This window comes from Cupressus sempervirens, chromosome 5 (assembly GCF_028749045.1).
Source record: "Cupressus sempervirens isolate cs-2001-9-10 chromosome 5, ASM2874904v1, whole genome shotgun sequence".
NCBI lineage: Eukaryota > Viridiplantae > Streptophyta > Pinopsida > Cupressales > Cupressaceae > Cupressus > Cupressus sempervirens.
The window spans coordinates 235,974,373-235,987,769 of NC_143122.1; the positions used below are offsets into that span (position 1 = coordinate 235,974,373).

Here is a 13,397-nt window from a genome sequence, read left to right on the forward strand (position 1 = left end):
TCAAAAAAATGTCTCTGCACTTCCTAATGAGGTTATCCCCTCTCGTCCACCCCAAGTTTGCAAGTGATGAACCATAAAAGTTCAATTTGATACATCCAATATTGGGGTGGTGGTCCTAAATTCAACTAATGTTACAATTGGATAAAATCAAGTGTAGTTGTAGACATTTCATGTGACATAGAGATTTGATTTGTGCAATATTACTCATTTAGTTTTGATTTTTCTTAAATTTATTTCTTTGTATTGATTGTTAAGGACTAGCTATATTCGAACATACATTGGAAAAGATAATTAGATCAAAATGTTCATTTTCTCTTAACTCAATTAGACTAGCTCTAAAGTCATGGAAATGAATAAATATAATAAAACTATGATATTCTTTAAAATAATGATGTAGGACTAGGTTCCTTTTACTACTACAAATTAAAATATTCTTAGAGTTATCTCTCCTAGAAGTAGGAATGATAGTAATTTTTTCTTGATGTGATAATCTAATCAAACATACTTTGAATTTTATAAATAATGTCTTTGTGTACGGATAAATTATGTAAAATATTTATCAAGCCAACTTGTAATAGAGATAACCACGAATAAGAGAAATCTAAATTTGAAAAGTAGAAATATAATGGTTATGAATAAAAGAATAAGGCCAACTTTCCACAAAATTATATCATTTATCAATATATAAATTATTATAAACCACTCTACAAAAAATCCAAAAATAATTAAAAATGACAATATATTAAAATTTTGCCATTACCAATATATGTTTATCTTCTTTACAAATACTTTGGACAACTAATTTATGTTTCTGTCTAATAAAAATGATTTTTTTCCTGGTAATTTAAGAATTTATTTATATCTATATTTTTCAATGATGTAAAGCAAGGTAGGGCTTGAACCTTAAACAAACACTTAACACCAAGTGTAGCAGATGAAAAGAAAAATATTCACAAGTAGTGACACCTTACTAAATATAACAAGAATAAAATCAAAAAGCGAAAATTAAAACAAACAAAACATTTATAGAATCATAATGGAATAAAACAAAAACCAAAAACTAGCAATAAATTAGAAACCAACACAACAACACGAGACCCACCAACAGTAACCAACAAAATGACCGACAACAAAAGAACCCAACTAATTCCTCATTTCCTTGAGATTTTTCCATTGACCAACATCTTGTTTGGAAACAACGTACAAACCTTCATCATTTCCATGAGCTTCCTCTCTCCTTTTTCTTTCAAGCTTCCTTTCCTCTAGCTTCACTTGAAACCCTCCAATGGTAATAGCTATCTTGGATTGAGATACTTTCTATTGTAAATCTAGTTCTTCAATTTGTTCCCCCAACTTGTTTTACAACAACTTCATAGATACCAGAGCAATGATAATCTCATTTTTCTCCTCCTTTGAGGGCACCGTGCTATAAATATTTGATAATTGATTCTCCTACAACTCCCAATTTTATAGCCTCTCGTCGAAGTCTCTCCCCACATCCCACAAGGCCTCATCTTTTTTTTTTTTTTTCCTTTTGTCCAGTTCTCAAACTTTTTTCTACCTTAGAAATGGCTTTAAGCTTGTTGATTTTTCTACTTACAATATGTAATTAGTATAATAGCAATTTGATGACTACTTTGAGATGATTATAATAGATGAACAACTCATCAAATTTGAGCACAAGTTAATTCCAAGTTGACATCATTTTCATCAGTTGTGGGAAGAAGAGTAGGAGAACCATAGTGAGGAATTTGAAGTTTCTCAGGATACCTCAACTTATTCTTAATGAAAGGGGGGAAAAGGGAGGTTGGGCAGAGTTGGGAAATAAGTAGTGAGTGAAAGAATTAGGGGTTTGGGAAAACTCTATGGCCCATGAAGAAGTTGAGACATAATCATCAAATACCTCCACATTATCCTTTGCTTGCTTTTGCTCCTCCTCTTTTTTATCTATAACTTTACAATCAGGAATAATCGTAACACTCGAGACATATGACACTCAGGGGGGTTACTGGGGAGTCTAAAACTATGTCATTGAGGACAACACAAGGGTAAAAATAAGATTATTGAGCTCCATAGTTAGATTAGGGAAAGTGCCAGATTGAGGAATCAAAGCCCAGTGAAATTCATACAACCTATAAATTTGGATTCGATGAAGAGAGGGACCCTTAATGCTGACTTCCTCAATGGACACAAATACCAACAAAAAAATCTAGAAGGGGAAGTAGAACTACACATTTCTCCTAAAGTGATTCAAGATAGGAAAGAGGTGGGAATCAAAATGCTAATACATACCTTCACAAGTGACAAACTTAATAAGGGTAGAGGCCACCTCTTTTCATTCCCTAGGAAACTCCTTTTAGTTGAACATTCTTGAGGTCTTAGGATATTTTCCACTAGCTTCAAGAATAGCTTGTAGTCTTCTTTGAAATACACTTTGGTCTACAAGGGGATTCTAGTACCCTCCATGCTAATCCTAGTCATAGCTCCAATGATTTCCAACATCACCATGAATGGAACTCCACCAATATAAACCTTACGCTCCTCTTGTGACACCACAAACCTATGAGAAATCTCTTGGTTGTAACCGTATATGCCCTCCGCATAGGATTCTATTCCCCTCTTTCCATAGTATTCCAAACCTTGGAGTCATTTTTGAATTCCTTGCAATTATTAGGTTCAAATTCATGAATTTCCCTGCTCATCATAGCTTGTAGAAACTATCTTTCACAGGAAACACCTGACCAAAATACCAAAAACCACCCAAACTAAAAAATATCAAATGTTCAACATTGCTAAGAAGAACACTTCACTATAATTTTAAAAAATAGAGTTCACAGAAGAAAGTATCAAAGATGAGCCAACCCCAAAGCCAATAAAATAGGTAAGAAATGACAAGATTAACTCCCATTAAATGCATTGAAATCTTTATTTGATTTGACAATATCCTGCATGATCACCACAAGAGCATCTAAGGGAGTATACCGCATGTCTTCCTATATTTTTATGTGATTGGTATACTTTCCTAGGGAAGTCATGCTATTAGTGACATTATTTACCTCTCGATACATGTGATGGCATGTCACCTCATCCGTCGTTGCAACTAAAACTTAGCTTATTTACGATGTCTTTTACAATCCATCCCACATCAACTTTATTATTCAATCTTTTGATCACATTCAATGCATCCCCTTCCACACTAACTTTCTTGAAACCTTTTCCAATCACCAAATTGACACCGTGGAAAGGGGCTATCATTTCTACCACATATGCTATTTGAGTACCAAAAATGACTATATACACAACCATAAACATCCCTCTAGAATTCCTAATGAGGCCACCCCTTCCTTCCTAACCTAGGTTACCAAGTAATGAGCTATTGAACTTTAATTTTATCCAACTAGGATTGGGGGGCCAATTTTATGTTTTTGTTTAACCCAATTGTACGAGTTTTGAATATTTTTAAATATTCTACAAGATTGCATCTTCTTGCAATATCTCAATCCCACAAACCCAAAGGGTACCATGCCCTGAGGGATGAATAGTCCTCATATTTTTATTGATGTTGTGAATAAAAGCATGGATCATAGAATTAACATCTTTTCTTTTATCTTTAATGATACAATTATTTCTTTCTTTCCAAATAGACCATCTTACTATTGAAAATTTGATTGAAAATGAATAATATCAAAGAGGGAGATTGTTGCAAAAAGTAGGAAGATTGTCGTTAAAGAATGTTTCAATCATTGTTTTGTCATTAATGTCAAACCTACTATTTGTTGGAATTACAATTGCTTATAAGATCCAAGTACTATCACTTAGTTGATTGATGAAGAGGATTTAATCAACAAGATGTAACAAGAGTACCTAAGGGAAAGGTTGAGTTATGGTTTTGTAATGAAGTGCAAGAATTAGTTAAGACAATGGTAAAATGATGTATTGATAACATAATTGAAGATACAAAGGCTGGCCACAGTTAGAAACGCAGGAAGAATAGGCTACAAAAAACATGTTTGTAAAGATTAACTAAAGTTCATTAGTGAGTGCTGAGCAAGCTAGTTTGAGCTGAGTAGATTTTTAGTTAGTGCCGAGAAAATAAAAAATCTAGTGTGTGCCGAGTGATATAGAAGGAGCTGAGTGTGTTCAGGTGCCGAGTAAAGTAACAAATGTCAAGCATCAATAAAACTTAGTGGATGCCGAGTGAATCCACAATAGGTGCCGAGCATCAGTAAAACTTAGTGGATGCCAAGTAACATAGTATGTGTCAAGCACCAAAATTTCAATAGTGCCAAGCTGCTGCATTATTGGAAAACTCAAAGATTTGCCAGATTTGAGCTAACAAGTTTGTTACCTTGAATTTTTTTAACCAGATGGAGGATAAGGATGATGAGCTGGTGGCATAGAATTTTATGTAAACCTTTCTTGAGCGAATTCAAGAGGATTCTTCATAATGTTTCTAGAAGAAGCAAGATATGGGTTAGATTCAATGAATCATACCTAATCCATTCGAACTAGAATTAAAGGAGGGAAGAATCAAGCAGGAAAAGAAATTCCAAATTTCTATTTAATGAGTCATAGGCCAATAAGCTAGAGTTGCTGGTGTGCCAAATTGCAAAGTGGTTGAAGGGTGTCAAGGAGAAGGCATCAAGGAGAAGGAAGAACAGAGCATAGAGACTGTACTTTGATAAGTGGTCATATAGGAGATTGCACTAGTACATCGAGCATGAAGACTCAAAGAGACAATTCTTGAAAGGAGGACAAGCTGTTAGAGCTATAGAGACTGAAAGCCAGGCAAATTGTGAAGAGCTGAACAAAGATAAAAAAATCTACAAGATAAGTTATGAATTGTAATCAGGTCAAAAGCCGTTGTTGTTACTTTCTAACAATTGTGCAAGCTATGGTAAAATCCTATGAACTTAGGTTGGTTTAACAACCATTCGTAATTCCTTTAATAGGGTGGCATTCCAAGAGAATGTTATAAAGTCCTCCAACTGGGCCCACTTCTAACAGGGTGGATACATCCTTTAACTAGGTCACATTTAATAGTGTGTTGTAGCCTTTAACAGGGTAGGACTTTTATAGGGCATCACTTCAGAAGAGAGAGAATTGAGTAGCATGTTACTGGTGGTTTTTCCCAAATTGGGTTTCCACATAAATCATTGTGTTATGTGTTTATCTTTCATGTGTTATGCTTGCATGTTGATTTACAGTAACTTGCTAATTAAGAAAGTTTAAGCTTGGATGTATGAACAATTTTATAGGCTCACTTTACTTGATGAAAAAGTTTTAATTGGACATTCGGATGTTGACTAACTAATTCACACCCTCTTAGTTATTCTAAAGCATTTCTAACAATTGGTATCAGAACCATCTGCTGACTTAGTTTAAAGGTACTAGAATCAAGACATATTAAGATGTTCAAAAGAGAAGTTCTTAAGCTCAATAGAGATAACTTCACTACATGGAAAAGCCTAATGAAATTGCACCTTGGATTAATAGATGATTATACAAAAACCTCAATTGGAGTGGAACATTTAGATCCACCTGGACCCCTTTCTGTAGATGATTTGAACAAGAGGAAGGAGCACAATCAGGCAATGTTGGAGATTGCCTCTACACTCAACTATGTTGAATTTGATGACATCAAAGGATGTGATTTTGCATTCAAGATGTGGAAAGCCTTGTTAGATATCTATAGAGGATATCAGAATGTTCAAAGAGCAAAAAGGAAAAGCCTCAAAGGAATGTTTGCTGACATGAAAATGGAGGAAGGTGAGAATGTTGTTCAATATGCCTCTACAGTGATAGAAGTGGTAAGTGCAATAAGAAGTTTGGGTGGTCATTTGGAAGATGATACTGTTAATAACAAATACTTAAGAACCCTAGTCCTCATCTATGCTATTAGATTTTTAGCCATCCAAGACTTGAGATGTGTCTCAAGAAATCAACTAACCTTTGAAGGAATAGTGGGAAGACTTACTGCATTTGAGCTATCCAATTATGATAACTATAGACCAGAGAATCTTGAATCCTATTTCAAGGCTAATCTATCATTGAAAGATACTGAGAAGGTGAAATCAAAGAAGAAGAGTATGAAAGGAAAACATGCCTCCAGTGACAACAACACAGATGAAGAGGATGTGGAACAATTGGAAGCATTATTGGCCAGAAGATTTCATAGAGGCAAAAGTAAATTCAATGGTAAGATGCCTATCATTTTTTTTAATTGCAATAAAGTAGGACATATTGCTGCCAGGTGTACACAAAAGAAGAACTACAATGAAGGAAACAAGTACAAGAAGAAAATAGAAGATGATAGTAGGGATTACAAGGATAAAGGCAAAAGATGCTACACTATTGAAGAAGATCCTGATGAGAATGATGATGAGATAGTCTATCTAGCCATGAAGGATGAATCAGATGAAGATGAAGCAATAGTATTGGTAACCTATATGAACAAAAATGACAAGTGGATCATAGATAGTGGATACTCACATTACATAACAAGAAACAAAAGTAAATTTATTACCTTTACCCAGTATGATGGAAATAGTGTTAGATTTGGAAGTGATACTCCATGCCAAATCAAGGGAAAGGGTTCTATTAAACTTACAAAAAAAAATTGATGTGATAATGCATACTATGTTGAAGGATTAAACTACAATTTGCTAAGTGTATCACAATTAGGCAATATAGGTTGCAAGGTAGAATTTGGAAACAAAAACTGCCAAAATCTATGATACTGATGGAAATTTGATAGGAAAATGTGAACAAACTAGGAGTAATCTACTTGACCTAGATATGGAAGATGCAACCTATCTTATTGTAAGACTTGATGATGTTTGGTTATGACATAAAAGGTTATGTCATGTTAACTTTGACAATTTGATTAGCATCAGCAAAAAGAAGAAAGTAAGAGGTTTGCCTACGTTGAAGAAGCCTAAAAACACAAATGTACAAACAATGTCAACTAGGGAAGATGACCAAGTCAAGTTTCAAAAGGAAAACCTATACTTCCAAAGAAGTACTAGAGCTAGTCCATATTGACTTATGTGGCCCAATAGAAGTGCAAAGCTACCAAGGAGACATATACATAATGCTATTTGTGGATGACTATTCTAGGATGATGATTGCCATGTTCTTAAAGAAAATTTTTGATGCATTTAAAATGTTTAAGTGGTATTTGGCTAGGGTTGAGAAGGAAACTGAAAAGAGTCTGAAATGCCCGAGATCAGACAAAGGAGGAGAGTTTACATCAAAAGAATTTGAGACATTTTGTAATGACAAAGGAATCAAGAGACAAAAATCAGCACCAAGAACTCCCTCATAGAATGCCATTGTTTAAAGGAGGAATAGATCAGTGATAGATTGTGCCAGAACCTTGATGATGGAGAAAAATGTTGCTCTTAAGTACTGGAGAGAAGTTGTAAGTACTACTATTTATACATTGAATTGAGTACAAGTCAAGAGAGGAAAAAATGCAACACCTTTTGAATTATGGTATGGTCACCCACCTAACGTAAAAAATTCCAAAGTGTTTGGTTGTAAATGCTATATTCTTAAAGATACTAAGAATGACAAGTTTGATGCAAAGAGTGATGAAGGGATATTTCTTGGATACTCCACTAGAAGTAAGGCATATAAGTTTTTGAATACTAACACTAACAAGATTGTAGAGAGTGCAAACGTAAATTTTGATGAGAATGCAAAAGTCCAAGTTGATGAATCCAAGAGACCAAAAGATTATAGATCCTTTGTATACTTCTATGAAGGAATGTCTATTGAAGATGATGCTACAAATAAAGTTGGGAGCTAGCAAAAATTTTAGTATCATTCGAGTCACAACCAATGAAGAAAATGCACATTTTGATTCTAAAAATAGTACACATGGAAGAGATAATGAAATACTAGATAGTGATGTGAAAAGTGACTCTAAAGATGAAGGACTGAACATGGAAAGAAGGAAAGAAATAAGACTATCCAGATATTGGAGAAGACATCACCCTATAGAACAAATCATTGGAGGCAAGGAAGTTGGACCAATGATAAGGAATGGACTAAGGAATGAATCATGTTTGCTGAGAAAGATTGAACCCAAAACAATGAAGGATGCACTACATGATGATAATTGGCATAAAGCTATGGAAGAGGAGATAGATCAGATTAAGAAAAACAAAACCTAGACCCTAGTTCCTAGACCAGCTGATAAGAATGTAATTGGTACCAAATGGGTCTTTAGGAACAAACTTGATGAGAATGCTGAGATAACAAGAAACAAGGCTAGACTAGTCTGCAAAGGCTATGCATAAGAAGAAGGATTGGACTATGGAGAAACATTTGCCCCTATTGCGAGAATGGAAGGAGTAAGAACACTACTTACATATGTTGCTTATAAAGCTTTCAAAGTCTACCAAATGGATGTAAAGTCTACTTTTCTAAATGGTATACTAGACGAGGAAGTCTACATAGAAAAACTAGAGGGATATGTTGATGACAACAACAAGGATATAGTTTGTAAACTGCATAAAACACTCTATGGTTTAAAGCAAACACCTAAAGCATGGTATCTGAGACTGCATAAATACCTTGTGAAGATAGGATTTGAGAGAATATATAACAACAACCTATACATCAAGGCAGAAAAAAGTAAAGACATTTTGATATCTAAAATTTTTGTTGATGATATAATATTTGGAGGAAAAGATGTCCTATGCAAAGATTTTGTTGATCAAATGAAACATAAGTTTGAGATGTCAATGTTTGTAGAAATCAAATTCTTTGTTGGATTACAAGTACATCAACTAAAGCATGGCATATTTGTGACTCAATCAAGATACATCAAGGAGATACTCAAGATGTTTGAATTAGAAGACTCAAAACCAATCAGTACACCAATGGTAATAGGACAAGTTATCAAAAAATGATGAGTTAGCTGAAGTGAATTAGACAATGTATGAATCAATGATTGGAAAATTGCCGTATGTTGTGCATAGTAGAGCAAACATTGCATTAGCAGTTGGAATAGTGGCAAGGTTTTTTGCTAACCCAAGAGAAAATCATTTGATGGTAGTAAAAAGAATACTAAGGTACCTAAAGGAACTAATGACTTTGGTTTGTACTACAAGATGAGTGAAAAGTTTGAGTTGAAAGTCTACAATGATGCAGATTAGAGAGGTAATATTGATGACAGAAAGAACACTAGTAAAGGAGCACTTTTCTTAGGGAAAAGATTGATTACTTGGAAAAGAAAAATGCAAAGTTGTACCTGACAGTCTAGCTAAATATATTGCTATTACTATCAACTGCACTAATATTGTATGGATAAAACATCTTTTGCAAGGTATGAGGGAAGAAGTAACTGAACCTGTGATACTATATTGTGATAACACAAGTGCCATCAACATATCAAAGAATCTTGTGATGCATGCCAAATAAAGCATATTGCAATTAAGTATCATTATGTAAGAGAATTGGTGGAAGAAAAGAAAATAAGGATGGAGTATGTCAGTTCAAAGGAACGGATTGCTGACATCTTTACAAAGGAACTACCTAAAGATGCTTTTGAGTATCTTAGAGGTAAATTAGGGGTGATACCCCTATCTAAGACTATTTGAGAAAAAGCAAGACTTCCCTGCATCAAATGAGTTGATTGTTGGCATATTACAAATTGATGCAAAGGAGATTTACTTTAGGATTTTTTCTGAAGTAATCAAAGTGCTGAAGTTCCAAATTAGTCACAAGCAAGGTGATAGAGGGATAAATTGGAAGTACCTACAAATGCTACACTATCATGTTAAAATGCTGAAACAATATGTCTTTGGCATTGTTGTCAAAGAGGGAGAAGTGGCAAGAAATTAATCAAGAACATTCAATTGAAGAAAGGAAGAAATAGCAAGAAATTGATCAAATCTATCTACAGGATCAAATGGACAAAGGGAGAAATAATGTAAGAAGGAGTCAAGAGTAGTACAAGATCTAAGTGAATAGTGGTAAGCCAAAGAAAAGAGGGAGAAAAAGAATGTTCAGGAAGATATAGTAGTAAGGGAACAAACAAGATACAACAGCTAAGATGGAGAAGCAAAAGCAAAGAAATTAGGATAATAGATTAGAAAGGGAGTTGTAAAAATTGATGGTAACACTTTTTTATTTTTGGCATTTGATTTACTATTTTAACCTAGTTAGTATTTTGATAAATTGGTTGATTAGTTTGGTTTTCCATCAATGCCAAAGAGGGAGATTGTTAGAAATCTGATTGGAAATGAATACTATCAAAGAAGGAGATTGTTGTAGAAAGAAGGAAGATTGTTATTAAAGAATGTTTTCAATCATTGTTTTGTCATTAATGTCAAACCTACTATTCGCTAGAATGACAATTACTTATAAGATCCAAGTACTATCACTTAGTTGATTGATGAAGAGGATTTAATCAATAAGATGTAACAAGAGTACCTAAGGGAAAGGTTGAGTTATGGTTTTGCAATGAAGTGCAAGGATTAGTTAAGACAATGGTAAAATGATGTATTGATAACATACTTGAAGATATAGAGGCTGGCCACACTTAGAAACACTAGAAGAATAAGTTGCAACAAGGATGTTTGCTAAGCTTAACTAAAGTTCATTAGTGAGTGTCAAGCAAGCTAGTTCAAGCCAAGTAGATTTTTAGTTAGTGCTGAGAAAATGAAAAATCTAGTGTGTGCTGAGTGATATAGAAGGAGCCAAGCGTGTTTAGGTGTCAATCAAAGTAACAAGTGTCGAGCATTAGTAAAACTTAGTGGATGTCGAGTGAATCCAAAATAGGTGCCAAGTAATATAGTATGTGCCGAGCACTAGAATTTCAATAGTGCCGAGCTATTGTATTATTGGAAAAGTCAAAGACTCGTCAAATCTGAGCCAACAAGTTTGTTACCTTGAATTTTTTGAACTAAATGAAAGATAAGGATGATGAGCTGGTGGCACAAAATTTTATGTAAACCATTTTAAAGAAAATTCAAGAGAATTCTTCATGATGTTTCTAGAAGAAGCAAGATATGGGTTAGATTCAATAAATCATAGCTAATCTATTTGAACTGGAATTAAAGGAGGGGAGAATCGAGCAGGGAAAACAATTCTAGACTTCTATTTAAGGAGTCACAGGTTGAGAAGCTAGAGTTATTGGTGTGCCAAATTGCAAAGTGGTTGAAGGGTGTCAAGGAGAAGGAAGAACAAAGCACAGAGACTCTGCTTCAATAAGTGGTCATATAGGAGATTGCACTAGTACATCAAGCATGAAGTCTCGAGGGGACAATACATGAAAGTAGGACAAGCTATTAGAGCTACAGAGACTAAAAGCCAGGCAAATTGTGAAGAGTTGAATACAGATCAGAAATTTACAAGATAAGTTGTGAATTGTAATTAGGTCAAAAGTCCTTATTGTTACTTTCTAAAAATTGTGCAAGCTAGGGTAAAATCCTATGGGCTTAGGTTGGTTTAACAACCATTTGTAAATCCTTTAACATGGTGGCATTCCAAGAGAATATTCTAAAGTCCTCTAACCAGGCCCACTTCTAATAGGGTCGATAAATCCTTTAACCAAGTCACATTTAACAGTGTGATGTTTCCTTTAATAGGGTACACATTTTATAGGGCATCACTTCAGAAGAGTGAGAATTGAGTAGCATGTTACTAGTGGTTTTTCCCAAATTGGGTTTCCATGTAAATCACTGTGTTATGCGTTGATCTTTCATGTGTTATGCTTGCATGTTGATTTATAGTAACTTGCTAAGTAGGAAACTTTAAGCTTGAAATTTTGAGTTTTGGGATAAAGTTCTTAGATTCTTCATTGCTGACATGTCACAGGCATAGTTCTTATGTTTCTTTTATTTTCTCGCTAATATGAATTTTATAAAAAAAATTCTAGCTATTAGAGATTGGTGTTCTTTTATGTTGGTCTATTAGATTTATGTCGTAATTGATGGATTTTAGTTTTTCAGATGTAAACTGTGGTTCTAAAGGTGGATATGTCATGCCAAGGATACGTTGGAGCTGTGAAGAGAGTTCTTGATAAAAGGGAAGGTAATTTTATGATGGCACAATTCTTTTGTGGCGTTGTTTTGATTAGATAAAAGAGGTAACACTTAAAGTTATTCTATTAAAAAAATGAATTTTATTATTAATTAGACTGGAAAAAGGGACAATTAATGATTTTTAGGAAAGAAGAAGGGAAGAATAATATATGCTTTTCATTGTTATAGATATTAATTGCTGAGAATTTTTCTATTTTCTGTATATATTTATATATATGATAGATTAATTATTATTATTTGTTAGATTCTAGTAGACTTGAATCCAAAGTTTCTTAGATGAAAAGGATCACAACTTACCATTATATTGTAGATTGTTGCCTGAATCAAATCAGTTTTATTAGAATGTATTTATGATTTATAAATTTACAAAATCAATAATAAAATGATCTCTAAAAAATTGAACCAGAACCATTTCATTAGAATTCTTTATAGGTAAATTTTCAACGATATAATTTTTATATTATTTTTATCATAAAAAACCAAAAGAATCTTAACTCTAACAATCATTCAATAAGGTAAAAGAGATGAGTTTTATCATCAGTGAGACTGGAAAAAACAAGGACAACCTATCCTATTAATAACCTGGTAATTTTTAAAATTTTTTTGTAATAATCATAATTGATGAGATTTTGATATATATATATATATATATATATATATATATAACTAACTTGTGGAACATATATATAACTAACTTGTTTGAATACATATAGTATTAGATTATGATACTGAAAAGATTCAATATATTTGAAATGCAGGGGTTGAGACATATGATGTAGATTTGCAAGAGAAGAAGGCCACAGTTAAAGGGAATGTGAAGGCTAAAGATGTTCTACAAACTGTGTCTAAGACTGGAAAGACAACTACCTTCTAATCTATTCAAGAGAACATCGTTGCATCTATAGGACAACTTTCCCAGTAAATTCTTATGATTATATATTTCTGAAGAATTTGTAGTTGTATTCTATGTATCCTCATCATAATATTGTGGAATATATTAAGTTACCTATAAGTCTATATTACAGCTTTTCCTTTCCTTTTTTTAATGGAGATTTTCAGTAAATAAAATTCTATTTGCCCCCCTTAATTCTTCACATTCTCAATACCTCTTTACAATATTTTAAAGAAGGAAATGTACATAGATTTTTTTGTGAAAAGATATTTTTTAAATGTTGAGCCAATTGATGTTTTAAAACAAGCTTTAATAATTAAAATGGATTAATATAAAACCTTCAATGAACATGAGAAGTAACTCTTCATATCTACTATAACCTTTGCCTTTCTTAATTAATTATTTTCTAAATAACATATTAATTTTTGTGGAAGGAATAAAAATGG

The 13,397-nt window shown here is 33.3% G+C and overlaps 1 protein-coding gene across 1 annotated transcript; it reads left to right on the plus strand.

The window, feature by feature from the left end:
- The first annotated feature begins 11,978 nt into the window (after positions 1-11,978).
- LOC149555361 (copper transport protein ATX1-like) lies at positions 11,979-12,933 on the plus strand. Its single transcript, XM_089833617.1, has 2 exons — positions 11,979-12,048; positions 12,818-12,933. The coding sequence occupies exons 1-2, from the start codon at positions 11,994-11,996 to the stop codon at positions 12,931-12,933; spliced, it is 171 nt and encodes a 56-aa protein (XP_089689743.1). The 5' UTR covers positions 11,979-11,993.
- The last annotated feature ends 464 nt before the right edge of the window (positions 12,934-13,397 follow it).